Raw genomic sequence first — 12,822 nt, 5'->3', positions numbered from 1 at the left:
GAAAAAAGTTAGAACACTATTCCAAATGTTTCCAGCTATGACAGCATCTGTTACAAAAGCTCTTTGATGCCCCTGGTAAAATCACTACTATGGATGGATGTATGTGAGATCTTAACCAAGTAGGTATAGAAAATGTCCATTTATGAAAGTTTGAATGTAGTATATATAAACAGGAATACTGCATTGCAAACCACAGGGAAAGCAGTTTCAAAGCAGCTTATCAAATATTAGCTAGGTGGGGGTCCTATAAAACTTTAGGTCTTCTGATGTACATGAGTGAACACACTGACCACCATCTTGACTTGTTAGATTACCCTCAGGAACACTTCCATGCAGAGGTCTGTGTTTTTCCATGCCCTCTGAAAATCCAAACTAAGGAAAAAGACGTTATGGCAGAACTATGGATGTATTTGCTCTTTCCACTGTTGAGCTCCTAGCAGGAGGAGCTGCAAGAGATTCCTAATTCACCAAATTGGCAAATGACCCACCGCTCTGTAACAGCAAGACTAAAGGGCACAACTCAGCAGAACAGCGAGTGGCTGCTACAGTTAAATACCCTTTGATGGGCCTCTTACCTTTTGCCCATTGTCTTCATCCCCTTGCTTTTGAGGAGCAGCAACCTTCTTCAAACAACCATTGCTCCCCTAACCTGTGGTGCAAAGAAGGGGTGCCACTCATGGGACTCCACACACCTGAAACCAGGCCAGAGTCCTGCCTTAGGATTTTCAAACTGGAGCTATGGTTGGTACAAGAAAAGGAGGAAGGTGTGGGATAAGGAGAGCCCTCTCTTAAATAGAAAGACTGTGCAAATGGATGTCTGGGCACTCCTTATAACAGAAAAGAATAAAGCAGCAATGAGAGCAGGACCCTGAGGCCCTCAGAACTGCAGGTACCTACTTGAGTACTGGTTGTTCAATTCCTCCTTTGATTCAGTGAGCTAACCCAGGATCCCTTCTGTAATTCTCTTTTTTAGCTGATGCTAGATAAAGATGGATTTCTGTCACTGGTACTAAACAACAATCCTGACAGCCAATACAAGAGCCAGCCTGGGGGGTATGGTTTCAAAGAGACTGGTCTAGCATTTCCGCTATTTTACACTTGATCCAACCAACATTTACTGAGTGCTAATCATGCGCCAGGCATAGTTCCAGGTACTAGAAAATACAAAGATGAAAAAGACATGGCCTTTGATCTAAAAAAAAAATTGTCTATTACAGTCAGAGGCTTAGAACACTAAGGTAACTGTCTAATATATTAGGAGACAAGATGAAGACTAGTCAGGAATACCTAACATCTGAGAAGAACAAATTTTAAATGCTCCTATTCAGTTAAAATTATATTGTCAAAAGAATCTAAAGACCTAGACATTTTAAGTGACTAACTCAGCACAAGTACAACAGGGGAAAAGGTGGAGTAGGAAAAATACCAATGACACAAAAGCCACAATATGTTACAACTACAACAGCACAGGAATATGACAATCATAACCACTTTAGACCCAACCACTTTAGACCCCAGTCACTGCTGGTGATAAGACAAACACTCACGATTTAGAAATGCATGGGATATCATCTAAAAATCATTAGGCTCCAAAAAATCTGATAGACTGAGAAAGCTGAGAGGTAAAGATGATGGAAAGGGAACTTGCTGCTCTGCTGGGTTTTCCAAGATCTGTTTCTAGGATGGACCCTGGAAGAACTGGATATTCATTAAATGGCAGAATATACCAGGTCACAGTCTAAAATGTCTTGCAAAAAGCCACCGGCCTCCATTTGTACTGGACATTAACAGCAGCCAAATAAGAGAAATCCTCTGTCTCACATATCAGTTCAAATACTCCAATGTCCCTGAAAGACCTGAAGGCCAGGGTCACAGGGTCAGGGTCAGTGAGGAAGGCAACATTTATTTCTGATACGGATAGGTTGTTTCTGACAGGGCAGACAGCAGCAGTTTGTAGATCACCTGTGAAAAAGTCTGGGATGAATAGGCCTTTTCACTGCCTTCTTCTCTCAAGCCTCTTTTGTAAAGGGATGTAGGTAGTAACAAAGGAGAGATTTATCACCAAGAGCCCGTTGGGCAGCTGTTTTCTTGTTGTCCCTTGTTTAACTTCTCTCTCTCGAGAGCAGAGTTATCTACCCAGCTAAGCAGGTGTTTAAGGCAGGTGATTTTGTTTCCATTAATTTTCTTAAGTAATAGTAAACCAGATGAGAGGTTTATCTCATGTACTCATGGGAAACCTTAACCCTGTGCCTGCTAAATCACAAGGTAAATGCTGTGGTAGAAATGTGAACTTCTGCTCCCTGTTGGTTCTAAAATCTTCAAATCTCCAATTTTAATAGAAAGCAAAGCTTCAGAGCCACTGCTCATTCTTACCCCTTGACATTTGAATGTAGTCTTTTTTAATGATGTATTAGATGTAAAGTGAAGTTGGAGGCCTTCAGGAAAAACCAGATAAGAGAAGTATTACTGTTCATTTCAAAGCTCAGATAAACCATCACATTAATGACTATTACATTTTCACGTTCCAAGCTTCTGTGAGGGAGAGATTAACATAAAATATGAAAAAATTGTTTTCATTTTAAAGCCTAAGGCTTCACAAACCTATAAACTTATCCACAAGCTCTGGATGGACTTTCCAAACTTTTCTATGATCTTCTCTATGAGAAGACCCACAGTGTGTGCATTCTGCACTAGACTTGTGTCACTACCTTCAATAGGAATTTTGCTACTCCCCTTCATCCTCAGCTGTAGACAGCCACTGGTGGGTTGATGAGAACCACATTTTTATATTTGCTGGACAAAATCCATTTATGCTTTAGTCCTTTTATTACCTTTACTTTTCTCCTACTGTAGAGCCATTATCACAAGGAGCAAACATTCGATGGCACATTTCTTTCTCTTTATCTGTGTAGTCCCTGTAGTGGCTGTAAAGTGAAATACACAGTAGTTAGAGGTCTGTCTTTGTAGGAGGTGACATCTGGTGGCTGGAATTCTCCACTCAGCTCCAGAAGCACTGAAAATTCAGTGGGCTTTAAACTGAATCGGGAGGGGGTGGAAGCAATACTGGAGAGCTAGGTGAGACAGTGGAGGCTCCCAAGAGCTGTTAAGGAAGCCCTTGGACAAAAAGCCCATTTCTGAAAATATGGCAGCCTTGAAGGCTAGGAGCCACTGTCAGTGAAGCTGCCAGGTGACACCTCGCACTCAATAACCACTAACTTATCTTGAGATTTTTTTTGCTAAAGAATGGTTAGATTCCAAAATTTCTACATTTATCCTGACAGGACACTTATAACTAGCAGAAAGGAAATTGTTGAAAAATTCTAAAAGGCCCCAAATACAATTGGATCTATATATAAAGAGGTACACATACATCAGCTTTTTTTAATTGCAAGAAAGCTTTAACTAAGCAATTTGGATAAAATGTTTAATGTTAACAGGAGTAGAGAAATTCACCAATACTGAACAACAACAACAAAAACATCTTAAAAAACGGTGGATGTAGCCTGGCCAGTGTGGTTTAGTGGTTGAGCATTGACCTATGAACCAGGAGGTCACAGTTCGATTCCCAGTCAGGGCACATGCCTGGGTTTCAGGCTCGATCCTCAGTAGGGGGCATGCAGGAGGCAGCTGATAAATGATTCTTTCTCATCGTTGATGTTGCTCTCTCTCCCTCTCCCTTCCTCTCTGGAATCAATAAAAATATATTTAAAAACAAATGGTGTATATATTATGGGGTAGTAGAATATCAAATTTATGTTGATATTTTCAAAATTTTCTACAATGAACATGAAATTTCTATAATCATAAAATGTTACATTACTGGTCCTGGCTGGGTGGCTCAGTTGCTTGGAGCATCATCCCGTACACCAAAAGATTGCTGGTTCGATCCCCATTCAGGGCTTGTACAGGAGGCAACCAACTGATTGATATTTCTCTCTCACAACAATGTTTCGCTCTCTCTCCCCCACTCCCCTTCTCTCTAAAAATCAATAAAAAACATACCCTCAGGTGAGGATTAAAATAAACAAATAAATAAATAGTTACATTACTGAAGGACTGGTGTGTGTGTATATATTACTTGGATAACAAAACACTCTATGGGTATGAATCAGACCTGAAAGATCAATTCAGATTAAACCAGGGTCTATAAGGCACCATTCTGCAGTCAGTTGAGAACAGTTGGTGTCAAATAAGGGAGTATCTGAAGAACAAGTCCCTTTTAAAAATCACATTAGCCCTCCTTTTTAGGGGTGCTTATGTGCAGGGGGAGGAGTGAAACAGGGAGATGGAAAATGATCCAGACAGATGTAGTTGGGAGTTGGTCCCACTTCCCCACTAGGAGCTGCTGGTTTAGAGTATTGAACACTTCAAACAACTAGCTCTAGGGGGCGCTGCCTCATAACACGCGCTGGACAACATCCCCAGGTGGAGAGATCAGAACCGTAGGGCATCATCATGCCTCTCTTTCTCTGTTAGCAGAAGTGCAAACACAGGTCTCACCTGGCCAGTTTCTTCAGCTCATTATTGATGTCATGATTGAAGGGCTGTTCTTTCTGGGCTCGGACTAGAAAATTTCGGGCCTTCTGATACTCAGTCATGAGGAGACAGGCCTGTCAAATGACAGAATTTAAAAGCATAATTAGGAAAGAGCATTTTTTTTGCATTGCCCAAGTTGAACACCATTGCCACCTTTGCTTAGGCATTTGTTCTCAAGTCCTTGTCCTCCAACTCACCTGTCCACAACGGAAGAGGGCTTTGGCATTCTTTTGGTCAATAATCAGAGCCTGCTCTCCGTAGTGCAGGGCCCTGGTGGGATGCTCCAGCTTCAGGTAGGTAAAGGAGAGGTTAAGGAGAACAAGAAGCTTGGCGGCTTCCACCAGGTGCTGCTCTTCAGGGGGTGCTGATCGCCGGCAGAGAAGTAACAAGGCCTGTGGAGAGGAAAGACAGGTGGTCAAGAGGAGTGACAATATTATACACAGAAAAACCTAAGAATCCACAAAAAAATCCTTTTGAGCTAAAAATTTAGCAAAGTTTCAGGATACAAGGTCAATATATGAGTTAGCTATACTTCTACACTCTAACAATAAACAATCCAAAAATGAAATTAAGAAAATAACTCCAGCCCTAGCTGGTTTGGCTCAGTGAATAGAGTGTCTGCCTTCGGACAGAAGGGTCCCGGCTTTGATTTCAGTCAAGGGCACATACCTCGGTTGCAGGCTCGATCTCTGGCCCTGGTTGGGGTGAGTGTGGGAGACAATCAATCAATGTGTCCCTCTCAAATCAATATTTCTCTCTGTCTCTCCTACTCCCTTCCACTCTCTCTAAAAATCAATGGAAAAATATCCTCAGGTGAGGATTAACCAAAAAAAACACACCTCTATTTATAGTATCACCGAAAGAATAAAATAAGTAGCAATAAATTTAAAGTGGAAGACTTGTACAGTGAAAATTACAAAACATTGTTGGAAGAAATTAAAGATGACAAATAAATGGAAAGACATCTCATGTTCATGGATTGATGTCTCTCTCTCTCCCTCTATAAAATCAATTTTAAAAAATTAAAATTATGACAATACTGGGAAAGTAGAAGTGAGAACTAAAGCCTTACCTTCTGTAATGAGAAATAAAAAAAAAAAAATGTCTGAAAGAGCAACTAAAGCATGTCATTTATAAATTCAGAATATCATAAAAACTAGATGCCTAGCTGGCGTGGCTCAGTGGTTGAGCATTGACCTATGAACCAGAATATCATAAAAACAGCAGATATAATTAAAAAGTGACTGCCTCAGGGGATCAGACCCAGGAAATAAGAGAGAAGGAGTGGTCTGTTTTCAAGAGAAAAAATTTTTCCAAGTAAGCAGGCTCTCAAGAAACTTTATGAATAGTATCTATGATTCAACTGTGAGACAAAATCTGTACTATCCAAGTTTAAGAACCAGATTTTGTCAGCATTCCAAAAGACAGGCACATGCATGCTCTCCTCTCTTCTCTCTCTGAAGCATATTCACATAAGCCAAATGTGGCAGATACTGTTAGCTGAGTAACCAATATCTATTCCCCTTCTCTTCTCCTAACCACTTCCATTTCATTCAAAGCAGCAATGTACTAATTTTAAAAGTACATTTCCCAGCTTCCTATACAGCTAAGGACTGTCCATTTAACATGGCCAATGAAATATAAAGGGAAGTAATATACAAACACACCAGACTCCTCTCCCCTCTCTTCTTTCTGCTCAGGTACTCATGTGATGCTAACAAGTTGAATGACCATCTTGGGGGGAAAAACAGGACACATGTAAGGGTGGCTAAGCAGAAAGACAGAAGGAGCCTGGATCCCTCGTGGCTTCATTGAACTGCTCTACAGCCTTGGACTGCCACCCTTTTTATGTGAGGAAAAAGTAAATATCTATTTTGCTTAAAGAACAGTTTCCCAGAATTCTGTTGCTTGCAGCTGAGTGCAAATCCTGAATGATTTAGGCTCATATGCAAATGAGATATAAAATCAGACTACCCCTAGATTTTAAACTCTGCCCTGTTTGAGAACTTCAGGCACAGAGTCTGGAACACAGAAAGTGCTCATAATATTTACTGAATGAGTTACAAAGCACAGCGAATTCCTGTCAGCATAACCTACACAAGAAGCCAAATCACAATAAAAAACTTGGCAAGAAGGGAGTCACCTCAGAGAGTTAAATGAATCTCCACTGTCAGATAGGAAACTTCTCAGAGGGGTGGAAAATCAGTTGATAGAAGGCCTAATACAGTACTAAGATGAGAATTTAAAAAAAAATTTTTACTGCCCTAGCTGGTTTTCTCAGTGGTTAAAGTGTCAGCCCGTGGACTGAAGGATCCCAGATTCAATTTGGTCAAAGGCACATACCTCGGTTGCAAGCTCCCTGGCCCTGGTTGGGGTGCATGCAGGAGGCAACCAATTAATGTCTCTCTCTCTCTCATCAATGTTTCTCTGTCTCTCCCTCTCCCTTCCACTCTCTCTTTAAAAAAAAAAAAAAGGAAAAATATCCTCAAGTGAGGATTAACAATAAATAAATAAATCTATAATAATAAAAGCATATGTAAATTGACCGAATGGCTGAACAGCAGAACGACCATCCAGACGACCTTCCAGAGGAAGCCGGGGTTGTGAGGGCCAAGGCGGCTGGGGCAGCTGGGGCAGCGAGGGCCTACTCTTGCATGAATTTCATGCATCGGGCCTCTAGTCTATAAATATAAAAGCCTAAGCAACCCTTATGACTAGTCAATCGACCAGTCGACCAGTCGCTATGATGCACACTGACGACCAGGGGGCAGATGCTCAATGCAGGACCTGCCCCTAGTGGTCAGTGTGCTCCCACAGCCAACCTCCCACGGTGCCTCATCCCCCCCACCCCCTTCCCCCAGCTGGCTGGCCCCGATCAGCCCCAATCGGCCCCAATCGCTGGCCAGGCCTAGGAACCCCACCCGTGCATGAATTTGTGCACTGGGCCTCTAGTAAATAGATAATTAACTTTTTACTGAAATGCATACACACACATAGGTAAGTACAAAAATAAATACAGCTCAATGAATTTTCACAATCTGAACACACCTATGTAGTCAGCATTTAGTAGCAGACACAGAACACCAGGCTTCCCCCAAATACCTTGTCCCCTCTCCCAGCTATCTAGTATGAGAAGGTTAATGAGATTTACTGACATTTTTCTTAAAGAGACAACATCTATGTCTTTTAAACAAGAAAAATTTCAGGATCTAAACACATTTCTTAAGCATTCTTACCCGTTTATATCTGACTTTGGCATCATAGAAACGATTTTGGCGGAAAAGGTAGTTGCCAAACTCCCGTTCAGTAACTGCCACTTTTAGGACTTTCTGAAGTGGAAATTGATCTTGTTGCTCCTGAGGACCAAAGATAAGGACACCCAATAAGAAAACTGAAAGCTACGATGCCACAATGTCAGTATAATTACACCTGTTCCATTTTTCTTCTTCAGATTATGGACTGTTGTTTATTGCCGTATGTGTGCCAAGCATTGGGCTAGGTGCCTCTGCCCAGGTCATCTGTGTGAATTCCAATAGAAGCCACAGCAGTTCGGTGTTGTCATCGCCTCCACTTCACAGCTAGAGCCAAAAGGAGACCTTCTATAGTCCTCCCAGAGATATTCCCTAAAGCAGCAGTTTTCATGGAATTAGAAACTGGTGGAACTTGTCAAGCACAGAAATCAGAACTACTTATCAACCAAAATTTAACAGGTCTTGGTCTGCCCATGGCCACACTGGTCTTTATAGCCACAATGTGCTACCTTGGGTACATATCAAAATCATCCATAGCACCTCTTTTTAAAGGCAGATGTCTTGTCCCCCCCACCCAGAGATTCTAAATCAGTATACTAGAAGTGGGACCCAGGCATCTGCAAGAACCTGTTATGTGTAAAGATGAAAAAGGGTAAGATTCCTCACTTGGGGTGCTGACAGTTTAGCTGGGGAGACATCGGATACAGATGCAAATCTAGGGTGGACATCTAAGATCACATATACAGTCAGTGTGAGATAGAATGACAAAGTGTGCCTCTAACTACTAACGAGATTAAAGCCCTAGCTTTATAGGAAGGGTTAAGTAAAGGCAACAAAGAAATGGCAACACTTAAATTATGAGAACAGAAGCCATATGTCCCACGTTTCCTGGGATTATCCCATTTACACCTGATGTCCTGGTGTCACTCTCAAGTGTCCTGGCTTGGACAACAAATTAGATGCTCACACTACTTATGAACTACCAAGGCTTCACTTGCTGGAATCCAACCTTAATGTTGAGAAGCAAATGCCCACTATCTTGCAGAGAGAAGTAGGCAAAGGTGACTGACTGAAAAATCAACTCAAACTGCTGGTCCATAACAAACCCACAGCTTGGCCTTGGCCTAGCACCGTGACCCACACCTAAGGGCCAACATTAAGGCCGAGCAGGAAGTGGGGGAACACGGCCGCTGCCGCCACCACCCAGGAGCCTCAGGGGTGGAACCTGGGCCAGAGGAGCATCAGCATGGCATGATAATTACCAAAAACACAAACCCAACCCTCTCTCTATCAAGTGCTGACATTTGGACTCCAGAACTTACGGCGGTCAGGGCACAAAACTTGTCTGATTCAGCAGAATCCAGGAAGTCAATTAGCTCAATCTCAAATAAGACAGTAGAGTTGGGGGGGATCAAGGGCGGGCAGCCCAGTGTTCCGTAGGCATAGGGCGGTTTGAATAGAAACCTGGCCAGCTCTCCCCTCCGCATAGTCAGAAGGCCCAGCTCCATGCCCCAAAGGGTAATATCTGGAAGAAGGGACAAAGAACTTGGTTGAAGTTCTCCCAGTACCCTGTTCCAGTGCTATCAATTTCTTTCCTCCTTACGTCCAAATCTCTTTCTGCACTGTGGCCCCAATTCACTTTCCAACTCTAACTTCTTTAGGCTCTGCAGCAGTCTGGCCCCTACATCTTGGTTCACACAGTCCTTTCTTCTTGTAACATCTTCCTCCCCATGCCCAGCGTCTGGCCTGATTGAAATCTTATTCAACCTTCAGGGCTCATTTCCAATGCGGCCTCTTCCAGGACACCCTCCCTGATCTTCCCAGCTGGAGCTAAGGATGCCTTCATTAAGGGCTCCTGCAGCAGTGGGTATCCCTCCCAGGAACTTAACCGATTCTACCAGGGTAGCTGTCTGAACACGAGTCAAGCTCCACCACCACACCGGCTCCCACGTTCTAATCACCTGGGTACATCCGCTCTTTTCAGCGTGCACTGTGGGTAGCAAGCATTCAACAGATGTTTAAACAAACAAGAACACAATGCCTAATGGTTAGGTCAGGATGCAAAGATAACCTTGCCAGGTAGGACATTTCCCTGTACCCAGGTCTCAAGGGGAAACGTAGGCGAGAGCTAGCTGGTTTAGCAAAAACCCAGCCTCAAAAAACCGACCCAAAGAACCTGTGCCCGGGACAGTTTCCCAGGCCTAGCGCGCTGTCCCTCATCAATCCCCCCAAACACCCCTTCTTTTCCAGCTCCTACTGTGAACTTACCCACTCCCAGCTTCATGAGTCGGGGCGTTTTCCTAAAGCAATTCGAATCAAAAGGCTTGTCCATGTGCTCCAGATATCCAGAATATTTCACTAGGACAGAGGGCACAGACACAGAAACACGGACCAATGCCCTCACCTCCCTAACATCACGTCTCTTTAATTATCACACAAAAACAACAGAATTAGGCCCTGAGCGGTTTGGTTCAGTGGATAGAGCGTCAGCCTGTGGACTCAAGGGTCCCAGGTTCGATTCCAGCCAAGGGCATGTACCCTGGTTGCGGGCACTCCCCAGTGGGGGGTGTGGAGGAGGCAGGATAGATGTTTCTAGCTCTCTATCCTTCGCCCTTCCTCTTTGTAAAAAATCAATAAAATATATTAAAAAAAAAAACAGAATTAGATGCCCCTCAACTGGCCCGTACCCTGATGGGAACACATCTTTGCTTAACGTCTGGATGCCTGCCTTGGGCTTCGAGGGTCAGAAACGTGGCTGGGGGGCCTCGAAGTGCCCCTTGTTCACAGTGGCGTCGTGCCAAGGGGACACGGGTTCCCTCGCTTCCTCTTGAAAATTCGAATTCTAGCCCTGACCGGTTTGGCTCAGTGGATGGAGCGTCGGCCTGCGGACTGAAGGGTCCCGGGTTCGATTCCGGTCAGGGGCATGTACCTGGGTTGCGGGCACATCCCCAGTAGGAGGTGTGCAGGAGGCGGCTGATCGATGTTTCTAACTCTCTACCCCTCTCCCTTCCTCTCTGTAAAAAAATCAATAAGGTATATTTTTAAAATAATCTAATTCTAACAAAGCATGTTCTACCCAATCCAAGTGCCTCCCCTCCCCCCAAGATGAGTGCCCGGAAGCCGCCAGTCCTCCCGCGCCGCCGGCTGCCCAGGACAGATGGCGGCCCGCGGGCGAGGGCGGCCTACCCAGCACCGAGGCGTCCGGCACCACCAGCTCGCCAGCGCCCGCGCGGATGACGTCCTTGAGCACGCCCTGGTCCCCGGAGATGTCCAGCATCCACTGGCTCAGCCTCTGGTAAGGAGACTTGCGGGGAGGAAACACAGCCTCAGCGCCCCCACGCTGACCCTGGCTCTGTCGCCCCCACCCTGGCTCGCCCGCGCGGGGCCCTCACCTGGCCAGGGGCGACCTCCGCTCGCATGGCGCCCGCAGTCCGGGTGTCCCCCACCATGTCCACGTCACCCTCCCGAGGCACCTGCCCCGCGCCCCGCGACTCCAGGGAACTCCCGAAGGCTGCAGCCCAGCCGCCCTTTATGCCCTGCCGCCTGCCCCTGGCCCAGGCATTCCTTTCAGGGGCCGCGCTGAGGAGCTCGGGGCCTCACACCAACGGCAGCCAACGGCTCTCGGCTGTCGGCCAGGGAGGGCGTGGCCGGGCACGTGACCGGCTGTGCAGCACGTGGCACAGCACGTGAGGGGGCGGGCCCGCAGTGGGGTCACGTGGCCGGAGCACGCTGGTGAACACAAGGCCCCAGAATTTCCACCTTCCTTCTTCCTCGTTTGTTTTTCCGAGAAATTCAGGCCGGGACAGGGCTTTGGAGTCAAACTGCCCAGTTCCTGAGAAGACAGGCGGATGCCCCTCGCTTTTCCATCAGCAAATCTACAAAATCCGTGCTGCACTTGCGCTCTCCGGGGGCAAAGGGAGAACAGACCTGGCTCCCAGCTGGGCCCTCCGCTCGAGTCTCCTCCTGCGCTTCAGCTACCCGCTCCCTCCTGCCTCGCTCCTGCCTCGCTCCTGCCTCCAATGTGGGATCATCTCCTTCTTTCCTGCAGGAAAATCTCCTACCATCAAAGGAACACGCCTCCTTCTGTCCCACGTCGGCCTCGGCTGCTCTTCCCAGAAAAACTTCTCAAAAGAGTGGCTGCAAAGGCCTTTTTAACTTCTGTCTCTACCTCCTCACCCCCATTTTCTGTTCAACCCACCTTTCCCTGCTCCGTTCCAGAAGACTGAAATCCATCAGGCACCTCTTGTCCGCCTTTGATGAAGCTGACCTCTCTGACCTTTAAACACTTTTCTTCTGGCATCAATGTCCGCTGTCCATCATTGTCATAACAGATGGCCACAAACCTCGCTGTTTAAGAACGCCTGCTTATCCTCTCATTTCCGAGGGCGAGAGGCCTGACGTCACTGGGTTCAAATCCAGGCATCGGCGGAGGGAAGCTTTGGGGAAGGATCCACCTCAGAGCTCCTGCAGGTTGTTGGCCGGCGGCCATCCCTGAAGCCTGAGCCTGAGGCCCCGTGTCCTGCCCGGCTGCCCGCCCGGAGGCGCCCTCAGCTCTTGGAGGCCTCTCCCCATCCTCCCACAGGGGCCGCAGCACCCAGGGTCCGCGGTAGGGTGCTGAGTCCTGAGGTTTGCGGTCCTCTTGCTTCCTCTTCTGCAGCACCTCTGACTCCAGCAGAGGCAGTTGTCTGCTGTTACGGGGTTATGGGATTACATCGGACCACCTGCATAATTCAGGTTTATGACCGTGATGACATCTTCAAAGGCCCTTTTGCCTTTTACGGTAACATATTCCCAGCGGTCCAGGAATTTGGGCCTGGATATCTTTGGGTGTGTGTGTGGGGTGGGGGGCATTCTAGCTCCCACAGTTTCCAATCACCACACTCTCCTGATGGTCCTCTCCCCTCTCAGTCATCCTCCACGTCCTGACCTCTAAAGGTTAGCAACCTCAGGGCTGTCCTTGGCTCCCTGCCCTTCTCTGTCTTCAATCCCTAAGAGATCCCAACCATTTGTTTAAATACTCAAGGCCCAGTGCACG

The 12,822-nt window shown here is 46.2% G+C and overlaps 1 protein-coding gene across 1 annotated transcript; it reads right to left on the bottom strand.

Moving 5' to 3' along the window:
- Window positions 1-2,833: 2,833 nt before the first annotated feature.
- FKBP6 (FKBP prolyl isomerase family member 6 (inactive)) lies at window positions 2,834-11,236 on the bottom strand (the record flags this gene model as incomplete). The annotated part of the gene is made up of 8 exons (XM_081090274.1): window positions 2,834-2,924; window positions 4,501-4,610; window positions 4,734-4,928; window positions 7,773-7,892; window positions 9,110-9,312; window positions 10,056-10,145; window positions 10,974-11,112; window positions 11,180-11,236. The coding sequence occupies 8 exons, from the start codon at window positions 11,234-11,236 to the stop codon at window positions 2,834-2,836; spliced, it is 1,005 nt and encodes a 334-aa protein (XP_080946400.1).
- Between the last annotated feature and the right edge of the window lie 1,586 nt (window positions 11,237-12,822).

The sequence above is a fragment of the Myotis nattereri genome, assembly GCF_964212035.1.
Source record: "Myotis nattereri genome assembly, chromosome: 4".
In the NCBI taxonomy this organism is placed as follows: Eukaryota; Metazoa; Chordata; class Mammalia; order Chiroptera; family Vespertilionidae; genus Myotis; species Myotis nattereri.
The sequence above is the reverse complement of the archived record's forward strand: the minus strand, read 5'-3'. Positions and strand labels throughout refer to the sequence as shown.